Here is a 21,327-nt window from a genome sequence, read left to right on the forward strand (position 1 = left end):
GGGCTTCCAGTCCATATTCTGCCCAGATGTTTCTGTACACTATGCCCGCCACTTGGTTATGTTGTATGTATGCTTTCCCTGCCAGCATCTTGCACCCTGCTGTTATGTGCTGGACTGTCTCAGGGGCCTCCTTGCACAACCTACACCTTGGGTCTTGTCTGGTGTGGTAGATCTGAGCCTCTATTGCTCTGGTGTTTAGGGCCTGTTCCTGTGCAGCCAGGATGAATGCCTCTCTGTGCTGTCCTTGAGTCCAGCTTTCTCCAGCCATTGGTAGGATTTCCTGATATCAGCCACTTCCGTTATTTGTCGGTGGTACATCCCATGTAGGGGCTTGTCCTCATCGGCAGCAAAAAAAACGATCAGGTTTTTTTGTTGCAGATTCTGATACCGATCACCCATAAGGCCAATCTTTGCCAATCACCAATCTTTGCCGATCACCTAGATTGACTGTTTATTTTTTGCGTTAGTTATATGTGATATCTGGCAAAATTAAAAAATTATCTAGTAATAAATTCACCTAATTAATGTAAACATGCAACATACTTGCAGGCACAATGCCGCAGCTACTCCAGGGGTGGGCAACTCCAGGCCTCGAGGGCCGGTTTCCTGCAACTTTTCGATGCATCTCTACTTCAACACACCTGAATCAAATAATGAGGTCATTAGCAGAATTCTGGAGAACTTGACTGCACTTAGGAAGTGATTCAGTTATTGGATTCAAGTATCTTGGACCAGGGAGACATCTAAGAGCTGCATGACACCGGCCCTTGAGGACCAGGATTGCCCACCCCTGAGCTACTCAGTCAAAAGAACAACTGAAAAACCTGCAACCAGTTAAACATTTAACAGTAAGGTTCTCTGTACCCTAAATTATGAGTCAAGTAAGTCTCAGAACACTGCCTGTATCAAATAATGTCTAGTAAAAGAGGGAAACATTCATTCAAAGTCAAATGCAGGTTGCATCAAAATAAAGAATCCTAAGTTACTGAATCAAAACTTTCTAAGAGCATAGCTCTTAGAAAGTTTTGGTTGGTTTGGTGGTTCTGATTTTCTGACTGAGCGAAGTAATTCCACAGAGCACAGGAGGAGGGAGAGGAGATCGATTATTATTATTATTTTTCATAAATTATCTCTCATGTTTGGACATAGCGAAAGTTTTAATATGTGAAATCTTTGTTGTTGTTTACATTACATGCTGCAGTTTTAAGCAGATGTTCCAGGTGGAGCAGAAACGGCGCTCCTGTGAGACAGGATATCTGCAGATTTCAGCAAGTCAAATTTAAGACTTTCTTAAAACTTTTTCAAATCCACCTTGAATGAAATAGAAGACCAAAAAGAAATTATCAATATCAACAGCTTATCAACAGCTTTAGCATAGTGCCAAACTTGAAATCCACAGAATACACCTACCCTGGAACAGGCTGGCAACAAAAGTGAGCCAATGGCAAAGACAAATGAACAGACGCTCTTAAAGGGCTTGACACATGAGAGGCGACTTTGCTCTTTCTTCGTTCATTTCCTATAGAACTTCCACCATGAGGCGACAATCGCTTGTTCTCCTCCAGCCAAGCAACCGATGACATTACTCATGTGAAATTTTGGGCTCGTTATTCATCATGCACACATGGGCTGGTGTCGCAAGGCAAGAAAGTCTAAAGATTTTGTGTCACTTATGGTGTGTTGTGTTTTCCTGTCACTGCTGTTCATTGCCCCTCAACCTCAACCCCTCCGCCCCCCAGCAAAAAAAGACCTAGCTAGCTGCCTGTCAATGGTATATTAGCAGCAAGTTACCAGCAGCGGTGGAGAAAGTACTCAAAAAATGTACTTAAGTAAAAGTACAAATACACAGACAAAAATGTACTTAAGTAAAAGTAAAAGTACCACATTAACATTTTACTTCAGTAAAAGTAAAAAAGTCCTGGCTTTTAAAAATACTTAAATATTAAAAGTTAAAGTGCTTGCTGAATGCATTACCTAATCGCTAATATCATTAAGTGAACCGATCGTATTTAATTTTAATACATCAGAAATGTGCCATTTTTATGAACAATGCCACAGATAAAGCATGTTGTTTACTCTGTAACATAGTTTAGACTTAGATATGTGATTCTATGCATCATAATTTCAGGGATGGAAACATCTTGTCTCCTGTCCTAACATAGCATGAACTTCACTTTTTTTGCCACTAGTGGCATTTATTTTTAAAGAAATCCAACTGAAAGGGTGGGCAGGGGAGGACATGGAACCAAGGAGCTACGTAGCAGAGTTGTAGTCAAGACCACCGAACCTGAGACCAAATCAAGACCAAGACCAGCACCCCGCGCTACATGACACAATAAAATTAAGTGCACCTATCAAAATTGCTTCTCAAATTGATGTGAAAGATCCACATTCCCATAAAAACACCTAGATATTAAATACTTAGAGCTGAAATAAATTTAACCAGTATCAATTCAAACTCTTCTTCATTCTGTTTTGCTTTCATTTCTGTGCCACAATCCACAGAGGTCTCCTGCCATCCCTAAAAAAATAATGCCCTGGATGGTTGCCCATACTGCCCATGTCAGAAACCACAACTGTCTGCACCATTAAACATAGCAATTAACGGTAAACAACGCTCAACTATGAACACTGTCCGAGGTGCAATAAGGAAGAAGTAACCAAGCAGAAGGAGGTGACTGTACTCATCCTCCCTCCTGCTACAATGTCTGCAACCATGATGGGACGAAAACAAAGAGCAATGAACATGCTCTGCATTCTTATGTTGTTTTATTTATTCGCCAATTAAATATATATATATTTTATGAAATAAAATAATAGCTACTGCAGTGTACGCACGCACAGCATTACAAGAACACAGAACGTCTCTCAGTGAGGCTTCAGTCCGATCGACCTTAGTAAAGATCCATCCAGAAGAATTGGATCGCTCCTGAATGTCATATCACTATATAGCCGACTTTGGTCACAGCATTGTCCCATATATGCGACACCTCAGTCAACGCTTCCGCACAATAATTCAGCGCATGAGTGACAACTTTTTTTCATCGCAGATGCAACATGTGTCTCTGTACAGCTAGCTTTGCTTAGCATCACGTCCACGGAGCTTACCTTTCTTTAAACTTTCCTTCCACGTGACGCTAAAAGTTGGACTAAGTCCCCACCGTCTGTGAAAGCGAAGCGCTGCTGATTTTACATGTCGCCATATCTTATGATTTATGCAGCGCTATTATATTACTGACGATTAGACAGACATCTTCTCCCGCTCATAGAAAACCACTGCGCATGTCTTATTTAACGAAGTACTTGTACTTAACGAAGTTCTTGTACTTCGTTACTTCCCACCACCGGTTACCAGTTGCCAGAACTGACTTGAAACACAGAATTCAGTTGATAACGCAAAACTCAAACTTATACCTGACAGAAAAGTTCCACAAAAAATAAATCTCGATTAAATAGTCCTGTCACAACAAAATTTAACACCTGTAGTTAGCGTATTTATAACAAACTTACATTATTTCATTGGATTTAAGGCTTAATTTTAGATATATGTTTAGACTTTTTAATGATCCATGGACACCTCGCTTCAACAAGAAGCTGATTTGGTATCAGCTTCTTGTGCACATCAGAGTAATTGAATAAAGTTCAGGAAAACGTATGTGTCAGTTCATACCAAAGTTGGGAAATTCGTGTTTACCACAAACACTTATGGAGCTCCTCTCCTCCATTCATAATGTGGAGTCCAAACCCTGAACTCCAGCAAATCTCTTAGAATTTTCTGCTGAAGATCTGATTGGCTTTCTCTATTCCTTACTTTCCCTTTTAGGGTCTATTTTATCTTTGCCATTACAGTAACGCACCATCTTGTTTTACTTTAACAACTTTTCTTATTTATTCAGCCGGACTCTGGAACTCTTTATTTCTACCTGGCCTGGTTTTTAATGTTAGAGTAACCAATATTTGTTCTGTCCTTTTCCTATTATAGTGACTCATGGCTCTGCTTTACCCAAAGCATCACTTCTAATTTGTCTGCTGAATCTTGAGTTTCATTTACAGCAGCAGTTTTTATCTCCTGCGAGGGGTTTTCTCCCCGCGCGCGTGTCCCGGAGAATAAACCAAAGCTTCGTTAAAATGCAAAGCAGCCCCTCGCACAGCCATGTGGGGGAATAGAGGCCATATTTTAGCTGCGCTGGCCGTCAGCAAAATGTTTCTGGAGGAAAGCTAATCCTGCTGTAAGACTTACAGCTCTGCCAGGCCGTGCGACAGCACTCGATGCTATCAGGCTTAAATTAGGGTGAATTAGAGACAAAGCGGCAGAAAGCAGGGGAAAAGGGATGATGTTAGGGCAGGATTTTCCTTCAGCTGGGTGATCACTTCTTAGTCTTAGGTCATTGATCAGAGTAGAATAAACCAGCTGGGATTAAAGTAGACAAGCACAAAACCTATAGAGACTATATCAGCGTGTATGGCTCTGTACGTGTGCTGGAAGTGAATCCATTGCTCTCTGAGGATGAATAATTGTTGCAGAGGCATGGAGTAATGGAGAAAGTTTGCTCTGGTGTTTAAAATGTTACACGTTGTTTAACAGCTTTGCCTGCTCTTTCTGTAGGAGAATAAATAAGACGGAGGCACAGTGTCTCAAACCTCACTTTCATTCACTTAAGCATCTTTTTTTTCCAGAAATAAAAATCATTTGTATTGATGTTGTTTGAGTCAGCAGAAATGGAGTCTGCTTCTTTGAGCTGCCCGTGTCAGACGAGAATCGTTCGGTCTGACTTTTTTGGGGGCAAAATGAATGTACGTAGCTGAAAATAGACACCAACATCGGTAGCCTACAAGGTACTTGTTAAGCTTAAGGTTCTGTATTGATATTAGCTAGTCATCTTTTAGCTAACATTACCTGCATCCAACAGCTTTACTCAACTCAGTCGGTTAGTATGGAGGGAAAAACTGTGAAAAGTTCTTTGCGTTTTGCTGGTTTGCTGCCGTGATTCTAACACAAACCTACGTAGCTCCACACAGCAGCAGCAGGTCTCCTTCACAGGTGTAAACCCAGCCCGAGCGTCATAGCGCTCATGTTGCGTTTAAAGGCGGCTCGGAAAAACAGGTTACAACATGTTAACAATGGATTAAAAAGTTTTAACTGCTGATAAAAGTGACAGAGGACACAAATATGGGAAGTGTGGAAGCCTCTATTGTATCAAATTGACATAGTTATAACTGAGAGTTGGCCATTCTAAGGTAAAAACCCAGCGCATACAGTGTTCATGTTTTGGTTTTTGTTTTTTTCATCCAGACGGCTTCCCGCTCCCCCACGCCCCTGCAATGCAACGGCGCCCCCTCTAAGGGGCGCGCCCCACAGTTTGGGAACCTCTGCTGTAGGGCAGCCGTTTACAGTCCACTGCGGGTGGAAATTGGCCCTGATTTCCTTTAGAAGATCAGGCCATATTTACATGTGAAATAGATACTATCTCCCTCTGCAATTGTCTGCTGCAGAGGGAGCAGCAGACCATTGTTGCTGGGGGTCAGTCCTTTCTCACAATTTTGCTGTATTGTGAGAGAGGACTGACCCCCAAGGTCACATCCGCATGTGTGGTTAACTATAGTCGTCCCACTGTTGCCAACTAGTGACTTTTAAGACAAAAAAGGATCACTATCGACCAAAACTGGAATCAGGCTTTTTAAAGATCAATGATCAGTCAGAAGACTGCGATTGGTGCACCACTCCATTCCACAAATGTAGGGTTCACCTTAAAAGAAGAGAGCCATTCTTTAAAAAAAGTCCTCTGTTTGCAGTGGGCTACGTTGGTGGTGTTTAGTGGAAATTGGAGTCAGCAGTTTTACAGAATAGCTGTGGATTCAACACTTTTGAATGACAAACTAAACTTCTGATGAAGTGTGTGTGCTTCTGTGAGAGCTCTGATGGAGACAGTAGCACCTTGTCCAAGGACACCAGTGCCGACAAATAAATACTTTGCTGCTGTATGCAAATTGTCATGATGGGGAAAAAAAACCTTTTACTTTTTCCAAAATTGGCTTGTGTTCATTACGCAAATTTATTTTCGTAATTCCAATTTGGACAAATTTATGACCAAAGGCAATGCAGCTGCTGTCCTGCTCAGATGGAACGACAAGCTGTGAGAACATTCTCCTGCAGTGGCGTGCTGAAGCTGGTCTGTTATTGGGAAGATGGGCGAAGCTAATACCAGGACAACTTGGAGAGGAAAGGAACTCTATGGTAAAGGGCTGTTTCAGCAGTTTTCTACAAACCGGAGTGACTGTAATTAGCTGCAGTTTCCTCCAGTTCCAATCTGATAGCTGCAGATTGTTATATATCATATATGATGTTTGTTCTCAAATGATAATTACAGACAAGCCTGCCAAATGAGTGAACAACTGAACAGTAAGCACAGAGTTGTCAGAGAATTACACAGGGTGTGTAAGTGCGTGTGTGTGCGCACTTCACACATCATAATATCTCTGGCTCATAGACCTCATTCAGTGTGTGTGTTGTGGGAGCGTTAATGAGTGCTAATTAGCCTTTAATTGTTTAGTTGCTTGTTAACCGAACAGCAAGTGTTGTAATATAAACGGTTTTAATTGTTCTCTACATGCCGCCTCGAGAGCAGCCGATCCAGGCTGGTGACATGGTTAGCTGACTCTGTCTGGCTGTGCGTGTGTGCGCGTTTGTTTGTAATACCTTGTGGGGACGATTTTCCTGACATATACTACGTTGTGGGGACCAATTGCTCCTTGTGGGGTCCGGAGCCTGGTCCCCACAAGGGGAAACCCTGTTTTTGGGTCAGGGGTCAGAGTTAGGGCTAAGGTATGAATTGAGTTTTGGATAGGGTTAGGGTTAGGTATGTTATGGTTAGGGTTAGGAAAAGGTTAAAGGTAAGGTTTACACACACACACAAACGTTTGTGTGTGTTTGTGTGGGGGGGGGGGGAAGAGGGTGTTTTTAGTCATCATTCACAAATTCATCATTTGTAAACTAATTCAAACATGTTAATGGTCTTTTATCTGCAGAAACGCAGCAGCCCTGTAACACATACACACACATGCACACACAAATGAAATGAGTGAATGATAAAGGGGCCCGTGGGAATAAGATGTTAGTTTAACGTTAGGTTTTACTGCTCCTCATAACACTAATCACCGTGATTATGATGCTGCTGAGCTGGAGTGTGTGTGTGTGCGTGTGTGTGTGTGTGTGTGTGCGTGCGTGCGTATGTGTGTGTGCGTGCGTGTGTTTGCGTGTGTCTGTGTGTGTGATGTGTGTGCATCCTCAGCAACCACACCCCTCTCCAAACCCACACATGCACGCACATTTGTGTAATGGAAATTACCCTCTCTCTGTACAGGAGTGTTGTGTTCTGCATTGTAGCCCAACCATCGGCTAACAACCTCACCAGGAAATTAAAAACCATAAATTTAGCTCCGCGCTGATGGCTGATCATCAAACCCACATTCAGACATCATTACTGCCCTCCTGTTTCCTCCCCTCTAACACAAAGACATCACATGTCCTGTTTTTGTTCGGTCCTCTCTGTGTCATCTGCTTAGCATGAATTTCTATTCCTTTTTTTGATGCTGTGAGTATTTAGAAGTTAAAGTTGGAGCATTTTCCTCACTGTGCCCAATCTTCCTGAAATGACCACCATGTCTGTCTGAAGTCAGAGGCTGTTTAAAGAAGAATAAATCAATGACACACAGGGTTGTTATTCATTACCATAAAAACTCACACTTACAGTAACAGATTTTATTGTCAGTCGGCGAGCTTTAAGGGTGGCTGAGGTGGATTGATCTGCTGGAAACGGGTTGAAACTGCTCTCCTTCATTACACCGCTCCATGCTTTCTGAAGGAGGAAACCCTCCATCTTTACACAACCAGCACTGAGCTTACAGTCCAACATCTCAAATACAAATCGGACATTGGATTTGTTTTAACATTAATATCAACTTCTTTGAATGTACTTTGATAAGGGTGCACCAACTGTAGTTGTCTGACCAATCTTTAAAAAGCCTGACCTTAAGGTTCTGATTTGGTCAATACCGTTTTCTTTGTTTGTAAAGTTGCTAAATATAGGAAAAGAGTCCCTAATTTGGCTACAGTGGGATAACTCTTGTTAACAGCATGCATAACCTGGTGGGCAGTCTGTCAATCTGTCTTTCTGTCTGTCTGTCTCATGGCAGAGCAAATGTTGGCAGGAGCTGATTTTCAGACCTTTACAGAGGTAGATGAGATCTCCCTCGATGAAGGAAAATCGGGGCTGATTTATCTGTGCACCCTTATAAACTGATAAGACTGCTTCTGTTTTGGGGGATTGCTTTAGAATCCCCAGTGATTATTGTACAATAAGGATTGGTCAAGTTCTATTAAGAAGAGAGCTCCAATATTTAGTCAGAAGTTTGTTGAAGGCTGCAAAAAGAATGCTGCGTATCTGTATCCTGCTGAGGGATCAGTGGATGTACATTCTGACCCTGTGTGGATTAAAGAAAAGAGATAAACTGTAAAAGCTAAACATGTACAGGTATAAATATGAATAAAACATCTCTTACTATCAGTAACAGATCAGTAATATGTGTATGGATATCTTATCTAGTTCAGAATTTGAGTTTACTGATCTAGACTTCATATTAAATATCCATAATTCTTACATTACCACTTCAGTTCTCTGAAACATGCTATACTGTACCTGGCAAAGTCAGTGGTAAGAAGCTAAGTTACTGATATGTGGGCATTGTTACACTGATGTACACTACACAGTTTTCCTTTTGTATGGCAGCATTTTTTGTTTCGTCTTTGAAAGGTTGAAAACCACTGTTTCTTTCTCTTCTTCAGATGAAGGCTACCTCAGACGGAGAGGAGGACGATGATGAAGACGAGTTTGAAGAGGTTCCAGAGAAAGAAGGATACGAGCCACACATTCCTGAGCATCTCCGAGCAGAGTATGGTCAGTTTACCAGTACAAACACACACACTGATCCTCACACACGTGCATAAACACTGAGGGGCAGCTACAAAAGGAGATCTAAAGCTGCCTTAATCTGCTCAGATCTTTACACGGTCGGTAAACAAACACTCAGTCAAGCTTCAAAGAGGCAGCTGACAGAGAGCAGGTAAAAAGTTTAAGTGCGTTTCAGCACAAGTGTCTGAAAACCAGGGACAAAGCAGCTCTATGGCCTCATAATCACAATTAACCATACAAATAAAGGACAACTTCTTCTAGCCAGAAACCTCATACCATGTTTTAATATTTTAATCACTTTTTGAATATTGTTGTTGTTTTTAAATGTCAAGAGGGACAATGCACATCACATAATATGCCATCGTTAGCCATAACGACCAGTGTTAATCCATAGTCAGTCAAGGTACAATCAAGACAAAGATTTGATATTTTTGATGTTTTGTTTTCCTTCAACTAATGAGACCAGCAGACATACAAATGAGCAAAAGAACCGAGGTTAGACAGCAGAACAAAGGAGTAACTCTAAAACAGATTTTCTAAACATTTATTTTACAGATGCACTGATGTGAAAATTTGGGCTGATATCAGAAACCAATATTAATATTGCTGTTATGGCCTGTAACTGATAGATTTCAGATTTTATGTCTATTTCACTACTCTTTTGACACCTGAATAAAAATGACCACCACTGCTTCTCTGCTTCAGTTTAACACCCACAATCCTTTGTTGCATCAGTATAACTGTAACACGACCAAACAGATAATACATGACCAACATCTTCCCATTCCCCTCCAGAAACAAACTGCAACAAGTTTCAGTTGTTAATATTGGCCCAGGTTTATCGGAACAATACCGATATACAGAATACACCTTCACAGCAACCTGATCTGTATGGAGTATGTTCAGCCTCCAGGCAACATACTAGGTAAGAGGTCATGTGTTCAGGTCAATAACCAAGTGCGTATTTATGTAATTGCTATGTCAGCGCTAGAACAACATGCTGTTTCTTAGTATGAGGTGATGTTGGAGTGTCTTTACTATTTCTCTTAGAAAGGAGGTAGAAGCTCCAGGCAACAGGAAACACTGTAGTGCTGCAGTGTCAGCCATATTGAACCATCATTCACATGGGTTGTATGGAAACCTGTATGTTTTCAATTATGAGGCTTTTATATATATGTCTGTGTTAATGGCATGGCATTACAGTTATTGCTGGGTCAGCCATGTTGTTTTGGCCTGGGGCAGATGACCTTCGATCTATGGCAAACACTCCTCTCCTTTTCAGCGAATCATTCCTTTCAAGTCGAGGCTTTACTTTACCTGCGATCCCGCCCTTCTCCACTTCCTTCTCCTTCCATTACTAATCAATTAGAAGCCAGAGTAATTAGATTGTATCTGCTGGGCCCAAAGCAGCTGTGTCTATGTGTCTGTGTCGGTGTGATTAGTGGGGTGAGGTAATGATCTAGAGGGGCCATACCAAATTAACAATGCAACCTCTTTAATGAGCCCCTATTAGCCCTGCACCTAATTGTACCACCCACTCTCACACTCTCTCTCACATGCCATCCTGCTGCTGTTTTGCTTGAATAACAAGGAATGGTCCTTTCTGTTGTTGCCTATTCATTATATGTAGTTATGAAAAATCTTTTAGGTCCATCATGAGTTTTGCTTTTGTCAGTGTTTTTTTTAAATAAAAACTATAGTTTGTTCATTAAACTTTTTTATCCAGGACAAAATATAGTTATTTGTGTAGCTCATAAGTCCATTGCTTTGAAAAAGTATTGACAAAAACCCAGTCAGTTTTATTATGGTTTCATTTTGCTGCTGGCCATGACCAGCATTTTGAAAAACCTGTAGCCACCTGTTATATTTTGTTGTTGTTACTAGTGCCAATGAAGACACCAATACAGTAACTTAGCCTAGTTAATGTAGGACTGTCCTATCGTCACCAGTCCTGATTGTGGTGTTGGTGGGCAGGATGTCAGGGTGTAGTCACGGAGAGGAGAGAATATCCGTTTCTCGTCTTTCCTTTTGCAGATGATGTGTTTCTGTTGGTATCTCCAGGTCATGACCTACAGCATGCACTGGAGTAGAAAAAGTCCGATAAAAGGCCCTCATGATCAGGCCGACATGCCAAAATCAGTTCTCATTGTCACAGTTACTTGACAAAAATCTTGTCACAGCCATCCGAGTGAACATCCCGACTCTACTTGAATGGGAAACTATTGTCTGATGGGTCAAATTTTTATGGGTGTGTTTGTGTGGAAAACAGCCCCAGTTTTGAGGAGCAATGGTCAGAGACCATGAAGAAGCGCATACAGTTGGACCTCTCGGCTTGGTGTGTCTTGTGGACCATGCAGGGTTATTGCGAAAACAAACAACCAGCAACCACATGACCTCATCTTGACTGTTTGACTTCAGACCAACCTGAGGCCATGGATCTCGCCAGAAAAACGGTGGACTGCCCCCATTGATTTAAGGATCAGTCTCTGCCTTATGCGAAGGAATTTCATTATCTAGCTGTGACGGTGGGATGAAGTGGGAGATGGACAGACGGATTGAGGCTTTGACTGCAGTGTTTAGGTTTCTGCTGCATTCTGTTTTGGTGACGAAAGAGTCGAACCAAAAAGCAAAGCTGGACATTGTGCTCTTGGCAGGTGGGGGTTTGATAGAAAGATATACGGGCATGTTCTTTGACACACATCAGACGCTGCTGGTGTGTGTTACCCTTTAGGTTTCTGTGTCAGTAGCAGTGCTTTTCTTGTCCTTTAGATTTTTGGGACTAAACTGATGAAGGTATTCCTAACACTTCCGCTGTCATATTGCAGACTCTATGACTGTTATGGACTGTGCCTTTGTTGTTGAAATATGAAATTGTGTGTCACATGGACATGGAAAGAGAGGCTGTAAGGCTACAGTCTGATCTTGGTCCAATAATGAGGCTTTGAGGAACCCCATATGAGAATCAAAGAAGCCCAAATCTGAGGCTACCTCTGTAATGACTCCCCTCTTGGTACCACATGCTTTGCCACATTATCACTGAAGTGCTGTTCTGTTTTGTTTTCCATAACTCTGCAGCAGAAACCCACAGCAGCAACTCTGGTGCAGTTTACATTTTGACATTTCTGTGTTGATATTCAGTCACGAGAACATAGTGGAGCTCTCAGACCTCTGAGGGTGAACATGCTGCTGTTTTCTGAGTTTATTATTATCCTCACTTTAATATTGTTCTGCTTCTTATATCAGTGTGTTAATTGCTTTCATCTCTGTCTTTATTACTTTATAAGTAAGTATATTTTCAAATTTCATTCTTGTCTCAATATTCCTCCTTCTCTTTCTCTCTCTCTCTACCTTCCTTTCTGTTCTGTCTTTCTGGTTATCAGGTCTCTTATCCCTCCCTCTGCTGTCAGGACACTAACTCTCTTTCTCAAATTAACATTTTAATTACAGGCCCTGCTTAACCCTGGAAGATCAATACTTCTTTTTGCTTTTCCACCAGCTTTTTCTTGAGCTGTGGTAACACCGCTCCCCACTCCCCTGTGTTCCACATTTTTTTCTTCAACAACCTTCTTGCAAACACACATACCCACACACATACAATACACATTTCCTACATTGATCTGTGCATCTTAACATCCACAACATCCAGTCAAAGCCATGCCATTCGGTGCTCTTAAAGGAGCAGATTGAGTGTGTATTTTACCCTCTGACAGCAAGAGAATGGGGAGGGGGTTAAGGACACGTGAGGTGGGGATAATAGTCTCTTAACCATTGACATATATGCTGTGTTTGCTATAACTTTCTAGTGTAAACTGTGTAAAAATAAACCATGTTCTGTAACAAACACTATGCTATTTTGCAACTTTTATTCTGATTATGAATACATTGGAACCTTATGAAAATGTATTTTGGGTTTTGCTAATCGGTCACAAGACTATAACATATAGACACACAAGACAGACAGCCATACACACACAGAGTGCCCGAATTTTTGGATGTTGATTGGGGAAAAGTTCCACGTTTAGACGAGATCACCACCAGACCACCTTGAGTCAGCTGTAGTTGTCAGGCCAGGCCACTAGAAGGCACTGTGATTTTAGCAGGTGTAATGTGCATTGACTTTTGACCATTAGCTTCCACCTCATTTAGAAAACAATAACCCGTCTCTGATGAACCAGGTGCTCATGTGACGCATGAATATTCCTGATCAGAGGTTGTGTTAAACTGAACAGGTTACGTATCGCACGCAGTACAACGCTGTCTGCATAAATATGCAGACAGCGTTGTACCTCACCATGTCTGACAAATGCTTCTCAAAAACTGGATAGTGAAAACAAAGGAGTTGAAGCGACATATCTGTCTGAGCACATTTCTGCACAAAACACACCTACAAATGTCTGGCCAATCACACAACACATCACATAGAGCTCCATACAAAGTAATTGACCCGTGGCTGCTGGTATAGAGAAGGGGAGGAGGACGCCTCCCTGCCAACAAGATGACACAATGTTCATCACACGACTACGACAGTGAGAGCTGATTTTGGGGCTTCAGATGAAGTATGGGAGAGACCTAATAGAGAAAGATCTGCTTCCTGACTCTGAATTTTGAAGTTCCTGACTAAGAGACCACATTCAGCCTGGCTTTGAAAAACATTCCCAACTGTATTGAGTACCCCAGTCCCTCAGGGTTGTGTGTTCAGTCCTTTGCTGTTCAGTCTTAACACATGACTGTAAAGCCATACTTTTTTTATATATAGTTTTTTGGGTACTGGTGCACTTTTTATGTAATTCTCCATAACCGGGTTAATGTTTTAGTGCATGAATATGTTGGTGAAGCTTCTGGTATGTCTCTAAGAGAAACTGACGTAATGCTGAACCACATACCCTTCGTTTAGGTCTGGATTCCGCTCCTTCCACCTCAACTGCAGCATTCGCACCCAAAACTCTCCCAGTCAGAAGACCTCCAGCTTCCCCTCTTCCATCCAGCTCATTTTCCTCTTCCAGGAGGATGAGGAGGCTCCTAGAGGATCAGCAGGATCCAACTTCTGCTGCAGCCACACTGCGTGTCTTCAGACAGCAGATCCTGCTTCCAGAATCCATGTGGTGACTTCTCCCCTGACTCTCCTCCTTCAGACATTTCCCTTCATTCTTATCACTTGTTTCACCTCCACTGTTTAAGCTTCAAATTATGGTTAAACTCTCCTCCATACATCTTGTCTTTAGCAGCAGCAGCAGCAGCACTACTGGCCCTGGTTCATCTCAGCCAGACTCAGCACAGGATGCTGCTGAAGCTCCAGTTGTTCCTTTTGGTTTGGATCTGTACTACTGGGGCCAGGAGCAGCCCAACGCTGGCAAGATTCTCAAGTAATACACAAACACATTTCCACAAGTGGGCATGAGTAGTTTTGGACGCAGTCGTGCACGTGACTGTACCATATACAGTAGTGTTCACACCACTTGAACTTTTTCTACTTCAACTGTAAACTGCAATGTGTGAACTGTTAGGAAAATGACATTTTTCCCCCCCACAAGAAAAAAAATCTAAGTAAAGTTTTACTGTACTGATACAGTAAATTCTGACCACCACCACAGATGGTATTTTACTGTAAATTAGAGATTTTTTTTTACAGTGTAAAATCTAATGTTTTCAGATCCAATTCTTAGGATACTTCCTAAGAAAAAGGGGAATAAATAGGCTGCAGATGTTAGGAAATCGTGCAATGATCATATTTTAGTTGAACGTTGTGATGATATCAGTTGTATTAAATCCATATTTTCTCCATTCTACTGCACTGAGACTCAGTCTAACAGGCTGCAAAGCATGAACTCCTGATACTTTTTATACAACCAACAGATAACACCGTCCAAACAGACTTTTCAGATGTCCATACTTGGCTATTGTTATTTTTTAAGTGTTTCATTTCTCCCTACTCATTTGAGGGTCTAATGCTGTAATTCTGTGTGTTGTTTCCTGTGGCAGGTCAGCCTCTCAGCACCAGTTCTGGGTTCCTGCAGAGGTGGAGGAGGAGGTGGAGAACCAGGACCTGTTGGCGCAGAGTAAGAGCAGATGCATCTCCTTCCCAGGGAACTTTGTGCCCGTCAGCCATTTCTGCAGAGCCCCGCTGGGCAACGGCACTCTGTGTCAGCGGCAGGACCGCGTTAAGGTACCAAAACTGACTGGTTTCAGTTTCATAAAGCGCTCTGCGACCGTCCTGACCTGCTGCTGTCTGCCCTCAGTGCCCTTTCCATGGCCTGATCGTCCCCCGCGACCAGGAGGGACGGCCCTGCAGAGAGGAGGACCGGCAGAGGGAGGAGCAGGAGCAGGAGGAACGGAGGAAGAGAGAGCAGCAGCAGCCTGGTGAGAGAGGAGATGAACTAAACAGAATCCAGAATTTGACATCGGTGGGATTGTTGTCAGAGTTTATTTCAACAAAGATGTCTGATAGGTTCCTGCTCACCTTCTGATTCTGTCTGGCTTTCCTAAACCTTAACAGAACCTTTTCAGGATTTCCAGAAGGTTTCTTTTACCCTCTTCTTGCTAAAATTCTGTTCACTTTTCCTAAGAATAAGTGCAGGACAAAGTCCCGATGAGATTCTGTAACCAATGGCAACCAACCACATATCTCTCCTCTAAGGGCCAGACTCCATCCTGACCCCCACTGCATTGTTTACCAGAGACCACTGCCACACACCTGAACTCGACGTGGCTCTGGTGTTGATGTGACCAACATTTGACTAATGCTTGTAGCAGAATGAGAAGCACATCCCACATCAGTGTGTGACCAGCAAACCAGGAAGAGGTCCTAAGCTGTTTTGGTTGTGTACATTCCTCCCTCACTCATCCAGTCCAATACACAGCACCAAGCTAAAGTCAAAATTACATGAAGCAGCTTCTTATTGGCTTAGGAGTTTTAGTAGGTTGTTCCGTAGTCCACACGCTCAACATAGCTTTAGAAACGTGGCACAGCTTAAAGGGAAATAAAAAGTAATATTTTGATCATTTTATAAAAAGTTCATTGTTGGAAACTTTTTCAACCATGATCCATTCTCTGAAGCAACATCAGCTGGAGATGGTGAGGCGTTTGTCTTCTGTCTCAGTCGAACAGATGAGGCTTCATCTTACCCATATTTAATATTTAGCAGCATGTTACCACTTTCTGCTGTTTAGAGTTGTAGTGTTTGTGTCTGTGTGTGAGAGAGAGAGAGAGAGAGAGAAAGCTCAGGTAGCTCTCTCTGTGTGTGCGCGCGTGCGTGCGTGTGTTTGTGTGCGTGCGTGCGTGTGTGTGTTTGGCCATGCCATGCAGTCCATTGAGTTGTGAAATAGCATCTTTTGTTACCAACTACACTATCGATCAGTGAGTCAATCTCGCACATATACCTACATGCACGCACACTCACACAAATCAATCTCACAGTAGGGGACTGTGGCCTGACAGAAACTGATGGACCATTGGCCTCTGCTCCCTTGGTCACAAATTTATACAGAACACACACTCCACACACACACACACACACACACACACACACACACACACACACACACACACACACAGCTGCAGCATTCATAGTGCGATCAACACACAATCTGCTCAGAATCAAAGCAAAGCTCTGTCATGTTTTACTCAGTTCCCAGACTAACTTCATTTGCAGAAGAAGAGCCACGGTCAGGCCTGTGTGTTTTCACAGGCCTGACCGTGAAAACACACGGTCAGGCCGGTCAAGCCAACCGCGTGCCATCAGGACCGAAGCAACCAACCCCACCTGAACACTGTCACTTCACCCAGAAGCTTGCTCTGTCTATATCCATGTCCTGAAGGTGTTGGCGTCTTTAGGCTTCTTTATTTCTATTTTTCTTGTCTTATGAGATGAGCAGCTCTGAGAGCTGCTCATCTTATAAAACAAGAAATCAAACTCTCCAGGTTTGTCCTGTTCATATTTAAGGTCACTGAAAGATCCAGTAAACAGTTGCACAGAAAATAAAGAATCAATAGTTTTGCTTGGTTTCAGGAAGTCTGAATGCTGAAACTAAAGCAACACTGTTGATTTCAGACAGAGTAATGTGTGTAATCTACTTAGATGGTTAATACTTAAATTTAATGTTGTGGAAAGCAAAGTTTTGTACAAAACTCTACTGATGTTAGAGCGACTGCACTATGTTGAGCTGTTTAGATAAATAGAAGAAAACTCAAGTCTCACTCCAATAAAGTGAGAGTTGGCAACGCTGCCTAACACCATGTAATGTAATGTAATTGTGCCACAATCATGCAACACAAAGCATAAAAGCAGCGTTTATTTCTGTTTTTATTTCCCTCTGCTGTGGAAAATGGTTCCCTCTGCAGTGCATCATGGGTGGAGAACGTGAAACCTTAAACATCAGTTATAGGTTTCCAGTTGAGTTAATCAAACATTTTCTGATAACTTTGAATCAAATTTAAAAGATAATGGTACAATTATATAACGCTTATAACAAACAGTAAAATCAATCTAAATGTTATCAGAGTTACTTGGGGGAAAAAAATAACATGGTGACTATTAATTACTGGAACTTGATATTGGAAAGTCTTCAGTTAGACTAAACAGTTAGTTTACTAAACACTAATCATAATTAGTTTACTAAACACTAATCATAAACATTAGTTCTTTAGCTCCTGCTAAATACCTACATGGTATTTTATTGTAGAAGTGCATTCTGGGTACAGAATAAACGTAATTTGCTGCACTGCATCATGGGTGGAGAACATGAGGAGACAAAAAGAAACTGAAAAGTCTTTACCTACTTCAAAATAAGAGCCTGAATATAAACATGTAGCTAGTCGAAGAAATCATCACAGGCAAATAAGCAACTAAAACTTCAACAGAGATGTCGAACTTTATTCAACTCAGAGTTTGCAAACCAGCCGAGTAAATTAGAACTTATCCAGAAAAATGAATTTAAGGGATGTCAAGTGCACTACATGTTTTCAAAGTTGGCAAAAATGCTACAACACTAAATGAAGAGTTGGTTCCCGAATTAGCCCGTTTGTGGATTAGCAGAAGTGTGCCCATCTTGGACATTTGGGAACAACAGTTCCACTGGCGCTGGAGAAGAAGCCGCCATAAAACTCTAAGAGTTCTTTATTACTACAGTCCACTTCCACCAGTCTGACACAGCATTGACCTAAACAGCTTGGTTATCATAGATCATAGATTTAGACGTTTTAGATGTTTCTTAGTGTGTCACACTGTGTTTCTCTGTTAGAAACTGTTCTGGGCTCTGCTGCATTTAATTACTGCATATATTTAGAAGAAAGGTGATAGTTGGTGCGTAACGTGGACACATACTGACTCTTTCAGGCTGATTCTTAGATCTTTAAAGCGTCCAGTCAAACACAGATGCCAATATTGGTTGGAGCTTGTGTGGTGTAATGTGAATTTTCCCTAACCCTTGTTTCCCAAAGTAAAGCTCAATAAGGAATATGGAGAACCTGTTGATGTTGCTGTGGAGGCTCTGTGGTGACAGATGAATCAAAGCAGGTGGTGAAAACCATCAGAGGAAAACTCCTGGTGACCTCAGAGCGACAACAGGACAAGCTAGCAGCCGCAGGCACTGATTAGGAATTAATTTAACAGGAACAAAGGGAAACTGAAACTATTAACTGTCTGACATATGGTGTTATACAATCACTTAATACAAATATAATTTAAAGTGAAATAAAGATGTATAAAGTTGAAATAAGGCCACAGATTAGCAGGTTATGGCTAGTTACTGAGAAAGCTAGGCCTAGCATGATCTGAATGTGGTTCTGAACAGTGTACACACCTCTGTTAATCAGCCAGTGTGTTAATTACCTAAAAACAAACTTATTTGAGGAAACAAATCTGGAAAAAAAACGGTTCTCCACATGTGTTACAGAGTCAGAAGATAATCAGAAGAAAGTGACAAAAAAACTCCATATTATTATAGATACACAATGAGAAGCAATAGGTGGAAATATTTACAAATACCTGGAGAAAATATGGGGCAGTAGAGATGTTAGAGAAACCTAACAATTGTAATTGTAAGAGGATCTTACAGTTATTTTAAAACATTGATTAAATAATTTGGAGTTAACATTGAAAGAGATGAAACCTAGCCTTAGCTAGCTTGAAACTAGACAAGGATACTTTCAAGCTAAGGCATAGAATGGATTTTTTTTTCTCAGTAGGGAAGTTTTACTTTGAGTGAATGTATGACACTGGTCACTTTCAATGAAGAAATACAAAAAGCAAGACTGTCTTCCAGATAGTTACTACTGGGACTTTACAGAGAAGCTCCAGGTTTAGCATCCATGATGACTGTCAAGTTTATAACAGTAAAAGGAAAAGGTGTAAATTATTTTAGGGCTTCTGACAATTACCTATTAAATTATTTGCACTCTTAGTGATTTGCAACTCTGGGATTTTATTGTTTGAAGTCATAAAGAGAAAAATATTATTAGCTTGTGGTGCTAATAGTAGTTAGCACCCCAACAAATCACAACACTAGTTTTTTAACTCTGCAACTAGAAAGCACTAAGTTCAAATTGAACACATCATTACCTTAACTGACATTTTCAAAACCAAATGAAGGTTAATCAGTGATAAACTGAGGTTGAAAACTCAAAAGGATAAAACGGAACGACTTTGCTGTAATACTAGCATGGCTGATGCCTTGCTGTGAAATTCTGGTCGATTCTCATCACCCTTCAGTGCTCCATCTGGGATTTCTCCCATTGAGCTGGATTTCTCCGTTTGAATTTCAGCCGACTTGTGAACGATGATGTTGATTTTCTGTTTTAGAATTGCAGTCTTCCTATTGCTGGGTTTCAGTCACGTGACCCAGATGACGCACAAAATTCAGATGGAGGACCAGAAGGGGATTTCTCAGGTTCAAAACAAAGCAAAGTTGATCACAACAGTACGCTAATGCCCTAAATAGGCTGGAACAGCTGAGGTATCTCAAAAAAATCTGCGTATATTTAGGATATGATCTGTTTTATCTCGGTAAAAAAAGACTTCTCTTATAATCTTGAGGATTTACCCGCATCGAGGCGATCAACATAACTGACTACCTGGAGCTGCAGGGTTCATATTATACAATGAGCCAGCAGAATGCTTTCAAAAGCCTGGAGAATACAATCATTTAGTTTCAAATTGGGTCAAGCATTTAGGTTCAAAAGCAGCACTAGATGGCTGTCGACTTGTTTCTGCCAGGTGCGTAGTGAATTGTGCTTTCTCTCTTGCTCTCGCTGAAGGCGGACGCTTTTTTCCTCTGCTCCCTTCCTGCCCTTGTCTGCCCTGCTTGCTCTGTTTTTGTCCTGTCTTTTCCTATATTTTTGGAGCCTTTCTTTGCACATCATCCAAATCTACAAATTGTGGATCTGGTCAACCGATCTCTCAATGCAGTTGATCAAATTTTCGACAAGAAGTCTGGGCACAGGAGAGCCCTCTTGTCCTGCGGGGACACACCCGGCAGGATTCACCCTGGATTTATTTATGATAACAGGATTTTTGCTGTTTGGAGCTTGTGGATTCCTGGATTATCGACAAATTTGTGACGGACTTGTCCGAACTAGCAAACACTGAGACTGTTGGTGTGGACAGAGATGAGGGCTCTAAAACTCACTAACCGGATGTAATCGATCTTGGAGAAGTTGCTAGTTTCGGCTCAGTGGAATGACCAAACTAATTTGGATGATTGGGAACTGAGATGTATCGGAGAGACTTTAGGGAAGATTGAAATTTATAATCTTCCCGACCTAAGACATTTTGTTTCTGAATTGGCTTTCCCCATGTTGCTTTGGAAGGGCTGCATATCTCTAATCTCCTTGAAGATATGTAAACACAACGCTCCTTCCCCCCTCATCCCCTCCTGTTTCCATGGAGCTGTGGAGCTGAGCGCTCCCAAGGACATAATTCCTCGATAACAAACACCTCTGTCGGACTATGCCAGGGACCACAGCTACCTGGCTTCATGGCCCTTTGACATCACCGCCTTCACTCATGTCTTTGTTTTGCTCCTTTGTTTTGTCTGAATGTTGCCATCTGCCCTAATGTATCCTTTCCTCTTTTCCTTTGGTTTGTTATTTTGTTTGTATTTCCTTTTAACTCATGTTAAAAGGAAACATTGCCTTGAATTGCCTTGTTGCTGAAAATGTGCTATATAAATAAAATTACCTTACCTTACCTTCTAAGTAATTTTAGTCTATGATAAGGATGTTATCGCTAACAACGAACTAACCCATGTTATTTTATGAGCTTGAATTTCCTGGTAAATAATTTATTTAGCTTCTGTAAACCCAAATTCATGCTGGAGTTGTACGTTAATGTTGAGTCGCTGTAGGAGGCTGGATTTGCACTGA

The 21,327-nt window shown here is 41.6% G+C and overlaps 1 protein-coding gene across 8 annotated transcripts in view; it reads left to right on the forward strand.

Moving 5' to 3' along the window:
* The window catches only part of uvssa (UV-stimulated scaffold protein A), a 43,470-nt gene that overhangs the window by 17,966 nt on the left and 4,177 nt on the right, over nucleotides 1-21,327 (forward strand). For 3 of the 8 annotated variants that reach the window (XM_007578622.2, XM_016664430.1, XM_016664425.1), the window contains exons 9-13: nucleotides 8,843-8,954; nucleotides 13,864-14,071; nucleotides 14,192-14,332; nucleotides 14,949-15,132; nucleotides 15,206-15,326. In XM_007578622.2, the coding sequence (XP_007578684.1) occupies nucleotides 8,843-8,954; nucleotides 13,864-14,071; nucleotides 14,192-14,332; nucleotides 14,949-15,132; nucleotides 15,206-15,326 (766 nt within the window). The remainder of the gene's footprint in view (nucleotides 1-8,842; nucleotides 8,955-13,863; nucleotides 14,072-14,191; nucleotides 14,333-14,948; nucleotides 15,133-15,205; nucleotides 15,327-21,327) is intronic. The other 5 variants (XM_007578624.2, XM_016664428.1, XM_016664426.1 and 2 more) reach the window with 5 other exon arrangements.

This window comes from Poecilia formosa, unplaced genomic scaffold (genome assembly GCF_000485575.1).
Source record: "Poecilia formosa unplaced genomic scaffold, Poecilia_formosa-5.1.2 Scaffold485, whole genome shotgun sequence".
Classification (NCBI taxonomy): Eukaryota; Metazoa; Chordata; class Actinopteri; order Cyprinodontiformes; family Poeciliidae; genus Poecilia; species Poecilia formosa.